At 32.4% G+C, this 8,555-nt stretch overlaps 1 protein-coding gene across 1 annotated transcript; it reads right to left on the bottom strand.

Moving 5' to 3' along the window:
• Positions 1-393: 393 nt before the first annotated feature.
• On the bottom strand, positions 394-8,025 carry LOC132726689 (uncharacterized). The gene is made up of 3 exons (XM_060712036.1): positions 7,327-8,025; positions 5,201-5,362; positions 394-4,390 (listed from the first exon to the last, which is right to left on the bottom strand). The coding sequence occupies exons 1-3, from the start codon at positions 7,950-7,952 to the stop codon at positions 4,231-4,233; spliced, it is 948 nt and encodes a 315-aa protein (XP_060568019.1). The 5' UTR covers positions 7,953-8,025; the 3' UTR covers positions 394-4,230.
• Between the last annotated feature and the right edge of the window lie 530 nt (positions 8,026-8,555).

Genomic DNA, 8,555 nt, shown 5'->3' with positions numbered 1-8,555 from the left:
TTGAAACCAACAACGTTCCATCAGCTAGCTGGATAGCTTCCTTACATGAATGAATCCAAAGCCCTTGGTGAGATTCATTAAATAATGGTTAAAGATATGATATAAAATATATGTGTCCTGCAACTTTATACCTTACAGACATAGCATTTGTGTAACAAAATATCAAACATGATGATCATAATTGTATGAAAAGGCGTTAACATGTTACTGGACTAAGGTGACGATTATGAAAGGTTTGCTTATAATAAAAATACCCTTTTAATTATCAACAAAAATGTTATGAGGAAGATTTTCCCTATTTACAACTAGAGCTTAAAATCAATGCATTATAAAGTAATATCTATTATACTTATTTTAAAAATCTACAGTTTTTTCATATAAAACAAATTCAAGTTATTATCAATAATTTATTAACCTATCTAGTTCTATTATAACAACAAGAATGGTCATAGAGACCCTTCATTGCCCTATAGACTACTGCATACTTGTTTTATACAATGTAATTGAAAATATATGACAGCTTGTTATTTTACAATGACAAATCAAAATCATTCTTATTTCCTTCCTTCCTTCAGATTTTTGGATGGAGTTTTAATTATTTGTTAAAATTTGAAAAAGTCTTCCTCACTTTAGCAATCCAAAGTCCCTGTTGAGATTCAAACCCACAGCGGTGAGGGGCAAGTGTTTTAAAGTCAACGATCTGTACCACCAGATATCAAAATATTTACTCATAAGCAGTGCTAAGGTAAGCTTACAATGTGCAGCACCAGTGTAAAAGGTCAAACTAAAGGTCAAGGTCAAAAAACAAAGGTCAATATAACAATAAGAGTAATATGATGGACCTAATCTATCACAACTCTACGAAAATAGTTATTAAGAAGTTAGAAACCTAAATGACCTTGAACTTCAATAATTATTTAAAATGACCTTGACATTTCCAAGTAACCTTGACCTCTGTCATTAGTCTTTTCTCTATTTGTAAATGGTACATCTATTTCATTTCAAATGATAGAACTATTCAAGACAAATTGCATCTGCTAAATAGTAATAGCAAGTTATTTATTTCTACATGTTCATAGGCAGAAGCTGCTGTACTTAATGCATAAAATGTCATCAAAAAATGATATGGTGTAGTCAAGGTGAAGGTTAAACATTAAAAAAAAATTAAGAAAATAGATGTATAAAAATGATATGGAATAAAATTGAAAACTTCCAAAGCCTTAACAATATTTATGGTAGCTACATATGTTGTACATTTTCAACATAAAAAGAGCACAAATTCAGGAAAAAAACTATTAAGATAGCAATTTTTTAAGATCAGATCCACTGAGGTCCAAAAGCCTAATAACATAAAAATTTAAAATCTTACATATATCAATTGGTAAACTTGCTACAGAAAAAAGTGAAAAAGAGAATAAAGAAATTGTCACCTTATTGCAATAACGAAATAAGTCCTAAATTAAATAGTCCTGAATTAATCAGTTATTGCACTAAGGTGACGAAATATACTAAAAATTTACATAGGTATTGATAACTATAGTGATTCTAAGCCCAGTTTAAGTTAACTCATAGTAACTATATATTCAATGCTTAATGTCTCAGGGCCAAAAGGTGACCTATAAATTTTGAATTACGTAATTCACTGAATGCTTCTAAATAATTCACTGAATGATACTAAATATGTATGCAAGTCAATTTTTGTATTAACTTATTTGGTCCAATCACTCATTATAAAGTTGTTGTTACTGTACAGTATGTATTATACTAATCTAGTCCAAAAAATGTTGAGCTATATCTGAAAGATGACTTATTTATGACTGATTGAAGACAACCTTTATAACTTATCTGAACCACTCTCAAAACTTTATCCTGGATCTTATAAGTACTGTCAAATGAGAAAACATGATCATCCTAGACGGCTCAAACCAATGATCCAAAGGGGCAGGCATGAATTGAGAGGCAGACACCTTAACCACGGGGGCCGAGGCTATATCCTAAAAACATTGAGCTTTTTCGTTAAGAATGAAGTTGATATCCGACACACTGGCATGATAATTGGATGATGAAGAACAACCAGTTTTAAAATAATATGTAAAAAAAATCTCAAATCGTCAATCTAAAACAAAATATTTAACTCATAACTGTACAACTTTTCTGAACGAACAAACGTGAACCTTTTGGCAGTCACTAACCTTAAGATAAAACTTTCAATAAAATAAGTAAAGCTTCAAACTGATAAAAAAAAACGAAAAGAAAAAATAACCAAACAAAGAAAAAAATAACCAAACAACTGTTTCTAAAAATAACTTATTTTAAAGAACACTTAGAAAAAAGATCACAAACATAGTTATTTAATATACAAATAATATATGAAACTGACTTTTCTTTTTAATTTTTTTTTTTTTTTCAGTCTAATTATTGTAGCCAGATTCTTGCACTGACTTAAATCAACTCGATACAAATCAGATCAAAACACAATGGAAATACGTCAACAAAAACATTCGAAAAGTTATGTATACGATCAAAACACAATGGAAATACGTCAACAAAAACATTGAAAAAGTTATGTATACACAAAAAGCGAGACGTAAACGTGTAAAATATATATACAAAAATAACACAATAAGTTTTCACAACACAAAAGGAATGAACACATCATTATAATAATCATCCCTGGCTTTACACTTTACACATGATGCAAGCTGAATATTGTCACAATCACAAATGGTAGAAAGAAGAATACGCAATCAGATATATACATATACAATGATGTCTATAAAATCGGTCAATTTCTAGTGTAAATGCCATTTATATACTTGTAAGGCTATCCAAAGTGTCAAAATACAATTCTACACATGTTTTAAATTGTACCATTGAAATGAGTAACTAATATATTTATTAGTGTACTTTCAAAACCATGGAAATTAGTTACTAAGATGTCAGATCATTTTAGGCATTTATTTTGGTTTTGGTTATTATAATTCTATCTAAGTATAGGCATGTATTTTGGTTTGGGTTATAAAAATCCCTACCTTACTTTAGGCATATAATTTAATTCACTTAATATAAATTCCAAGCTAGTTTTAGACATATATTTTAGCAAGAGTTATCAAAATTCCCATGTACTTTTCTTGTTTTTTTTCCTAATTAATTCTAGGCACGAATCTAACATTCACATCTGGACCCAAAAGTATCACAATTCAAATACAACTTTTCAAAAAATAACTTCTTTCTATTTATCACTTAACAAAGGGAGATCAATCTAACAAACTTTACTTAAAAAAAGGGAGATTATCCTAACCAACTTAAATGTCATCTATATTATAATTCTTTAATTTTTCAAATGTCTGACTAAAAAAAATTATTTTTTTTGGAAGACGTAACCTGCCATATCGAAGTGATGAATACGAAATTTAGATTATTTGTGTGCAATATATAAATGTTTGAGTGACATGTGTCCATAATATTATGTCATATTTAGAATGAGACCAAAGTACTTCAAAGCACAAATGCTGGCATGACAGTTGCGTATAACTTTAATTTGTATGCGATCTATTTGAAACAATTTGTGAATGACTGTTGAAAATGTGGAGATAAAAAATAAATCAAATTATGCAAGTTGTTGGAAAATAAAACATAGAACATGCTGCCAAAAAGCATTACACCGAACGTTTTCAGGACAAAAGCTAACATACTTAAAAATTCTTTAACAACAGTTATCAAGTAAATCCAAAAAAAAAAGTTTGGAAATTTTCAAAATTTCAAACAAGACAATATCTGACATTTCACACAACATTCAAAAGTAGCTCATAATTTGAGCAATTTCTTAGGAATCTTACTTATTTCTATTTCACTAATTTGCCCTCAGGTATAAAAATATGGGAAAAAAATGTTTTAATTATTAAATCAATTTTCAAAATAATTCTGGAATTTATCTAATATTTATTTCTTCTTCAAATCTTTGATAAATAACTATTTATTAGGTCATAGAATTGTCACATGATCAATATTGATTGGCTGATCAAGAGATCACATGACCAAAACCGCTTGGCTGATCAAGAGATCACATGACCAAAACCGATTGGCTGATCAAGAGATCACATGACCAAAACCGATTGGCTTATCAAGAGATCACATGACCATTACCGATTGGCTGATCAAGAGATCACATGACCAAAACCGATTGGCTGATCAAGAGATCAAATGACCAAAACTAAAGTCTCTGATTGGCTACCATCCCTCTGATTTCATCATCATTCTATTACTTTTCTTATTTGGTGTAGCAGTAGTAACTTCCCCATGCATGATGGCAGACATCTCAGAAGACTGGTTCTTGTTGTAATTATGTCTCGCCTCTGGCCGTGTACGCAATGGACTCGTCTGAGGTCGACTGAAATTTAAGATGTATAGAAATTACGACATGTGCTGAAGAAAAGGTCTTGAGATATGCTTTAAAAATATAAATTTTTTCAAGTGGTAAAATTACATCAAGAGCTCAATGAATCTGTACAAGCTGTATTGAACTGGTTTAACGATTTATTCCATCCGTATCAGAAACAGTCCATATTGTAATTGATTACCTTCTCAAGGCTGCTGTGGGATCATATTACAGTATGTCAAAATAAACCTCTCATCAAAAGTAAGGCATATCTACACACAATGATATACATGTGTATACACATACACACACCTTACAAAGATATTATAGCCAAAGATAAAGCTGTTAACAGGGGGCCAAAAAATATTAATGAAAAGTGTGACAGCAGGAAAAGATTGACAAGGGAAAATCAATATACCAACTCCCAAGGTGTGGAGATTCTTTTCTTACCCTCTAAAAAGAAAACATATAAAAAAATTCTGCAATCCTTGGGATACAGAAAACGTAATATTATATAGGTAAAAAATTATTTTGTAGTTTTTTTAACCAGAATTTTGATAAATTAAGCAAGATAATGGTTATAATTGAGCCGTGTCATGACAAAACCAACATTATGCGACCAGCATGGATCCAGACCAGCCTGTGTATCCGCGCAGTCTGACAGACTTCGCTTACAGACCCTAAAACAAGTAAAGAAACTAATAGCGAACACTGCATGGATCCTGATCAGACTGCGCGGATGCGCATGCTGGTCTGGATTCATGCTGTTTGCAAACCCATTATGTTGGTTTTGTCGTGACACGGCTAATATATATGACTTACGGTGTAGCCGACTCCTGCATGTGAGCTTGAACTTTGGTGTCTCTCACAGTTGGTGGGTCTACATCACCTCTCATCAAGTTACCCACAAATTCAGAATGTTGTTTATCGGCTATACCCTCAGCCTCCGGCCTCGTCCTCACAGCTGGAGGATCCTCATCCCAACTGTTAACATAAATTATATCATCATAATATTGATAAGATACTATACTGCTTTACTTGAGAAGGCTTTATTAAATCAAAACTATTCAAGCATCTATTCTACAGTAATTAATGCATTAAATGAAATGTAATTTGTACATAAAAGTAACGCCACCGACTCACAAAATTTGCCCCTACTCAAAATTTTTTTTCATGGTCTGGATAAAAAATTATTTTTTTTTAATCAGAAAATTATGCCTTGTGCTTTGTTTTCGTTCTTTTAAAGGTTAATAGAAGAAATAAAATGTAGGTCTTATTAAATTAGAATTCAGTTGTCAATTTATTAATTGTTACCAGATTATCAAAGCATATATTGTCCAGCATTTTGAAATTCCATGTTTATTTGGGAGTACAGTTCAATAAAAACAAGAATGTCGAACGACACATATACCCCCCTTTCTAGCCATTGACTCACATAATTGGTAATTTTATTAAAGAAACTTGCCAAAAATGGGTACATGGAAGTGTTCAATTATGGAAAAATCAATGGAAACCATTTTGACATTTAAGGCCCATGTGACATTGACCTTTGACCTAATGACCCCTTAATCAATAGAGGTCATCTAATACTTATGACCAATAACTAGGTGAAATATGAAGACTTTGTGATGAATACTTTTCAAGATAATCAGCAGAAACCATTTTGACATTAAAGGCCCCTGTGACCTTGACCTAGTGACCCCAAAATCAATAGGGGTCATCAACTAGTGATGACCAATCACTATGTGAAATATGAAGACTTTGTGATGAATACTTTTCAAGATAATCAGCGGAAACCATTTTCACATTTTAAGGTCCCTGTGACCTTGACCTTTGACCTAGTGACCCCAAAATCAATAGGGGTTATCTACTAGTGATGACCAATCACTATGTGAAATATGAAAACTTTGTGATACATAATTTTCAAGATAATCAGCAGAAACCATTTTGACATTTAAGGCCCCTGTGACCTTGACCTTTGACCTAGAGACCCCAAAATCAATAGGAGTCATCTACTAGTTATGACCAATCACTATGTGAAATATGAAGACTTTGTGATGAATTCTTTTTAAGATAATCAGCAGAAATTATTTTCACATTTTAAGGTCCCTGTGACCTTGACCTTTGACCTAGTGACCCCAAAATCAATAGGGGTCATCTACTAGTTATGACCAATTACTGTGTGAAATAATAAGACTTTAGGATACATACTTTTCAAGATAATCAGCGGAAACCATGTGGTCTACCGACGGACAGACCGACGGACGGACCGACAGACAGACCGACATTAGCAAAACAATATACCCCCTCTTCTTCGAAGGGGGGCATAAAAAAAAAATCGACCTACCTACCCACCTTGAAAATTCTGGGTCGGGTTACTGCAAACAAACATTTTTTTAAGGATGGCCTGAATATCACAATTTTAAAATCACATTCTGATGGAATTGACAACTGGGTAACTTAGACAAATTCAATGTTGGAAAGTTAAAAAATCTTGAAATTTGTTTTTACATACTGTTTCATGCATGTTTTAGTTTACATCCCATACATTTTTTTGGAGTTTAAAATCATGAAAAAATTCAGAAATAGTAGTGAAAACTCTTTACCCATGAGTAATGAAGACCTAAGTATTAAATAAAGTAAATCTTCTATCATCAGATCATACAGAAAATTTCCTCTGATGAAAATGTGTCAAAACAAAATTCATTTGTACGCCTACGGAAAACAAAATATCACTTTGTTTACATTTTGCTACTTTTATAACAAAATCACTACTTTTTTAAGGTAACAAACATCTAGCATGCTCCAAAAAAATATTGAATATAAACTTTATAGAACACAAGTTTGCCCTTTCCAATAAATAATAAAAATTTACTCGTTTCTGAAGCATAATGTGCCTTTAAAATATAAGTTAACAAAAACTTGTTATAATAAGGTAAGATTCATACCCAGGTCCTTGTGAGGTCTGATGTAATCTTCCTATCTTTGGCTCGGCCTGTGTTGCCTCACCCTCCATACGTAACAATGGTCCCATCCCCGCACCCCGATATTTCTCCGCAACTTCCTCACCTCCGTAACTAACTTTCTGTGGTGGAGGTTGTTCCGGACTTAACTGTCCGTAATTGTTCATTATTTTATCCATGGTACCGTGATTCCTTTCGGCATACTCTTCTGCGTCCTGGCCGTGCACTTTATGAGTGGGTTTTTCGTCAAGAGATAAATGTCCGTAATTATCCATTAAATCCTTCATAGCTCCGCCTTTACTCTGATTTGCTATTTCCGCTGCATCTCCTTTTACGGCACGTGGATGAACAACTCTTTGCATTGGGGGGTCCGCATAACCACCCATTATATTAGACATCGATCCTTTATTTAAATCCGCGTTTCTTTTTCCCTCCTCCGTCACAGCCCGACCGGCAGGCCGCGGCGACTCATAGGAATCTTCTCCGGTGTAATCGAACCATTTCTCCATGTTTCCCCTGTTTCTATCAGCATAGCCTGCAGCCTCAGCAGTGATACGGGGATGGGGTTTGGGGGTGGGGCTAGGTATATAGGTTCCATCTACAGTACTCATCTTTTTTTTTTTTAAATACGTCAAAAGTCCAATAAAACAAATAAATTCCAAAACTTCTACTTCACATTGGATTTACTATCTGAAAAAAAAAAGAAAAAAGATTTCTAATTAATTATCATTTGAATGGTTTGGTTAACTTTATGTTTAGCAGAATCACAGATAACCTTTCGATTTACAAAATTTAATGTAAAACTTCAGTCCTTATTAAACATCCACTTGTTTAACATGTAACAATTAACATTCTCATCATTCTTATATTTGAAACAAAAATTAAAATTGTATACATAATACATAGCATACACATGTACAAATTTATTGCTGTAAATCCTTTGTCCACGCAACAAGACATTAAAAATGTTACCTAAACGTAAGGACGGTATTCCGTGACTAAGGTCAAACTTACAATATTACTTTCATGTTATATTTCACCTAACACCATGCTTTAAAGGACCTCAACTAACTAAGTATATCATTAGATATATTAATAACTTAGCAACGCATTACACACACTGTTATTTAATACTTAACTTTACATAATCATTACAATCTAGCATAAAGTAGGCTATAAATTTACTTAAGTTTATACACCTAAATTAATAATAC

Source organism: Ruditapes philippinarum, unplaced genomic scaffold, assembly GCF_026571515.1.
Source record: "Ruditapes philippinarum isolate M1 unplaced genomic scaffold, ASM2657151v2 ctg6598_1_1_1_1, whole genome shotgun sequence".
NCBI lineage: Eukaryota > Metazoa > Mollusca > Bivalvia > Venerida > Veneridae > Ruditapes > Ruditapes philippinarum.
This window is presented reverse-complemented; position numbering and strand designations above follow the sequence as displayed.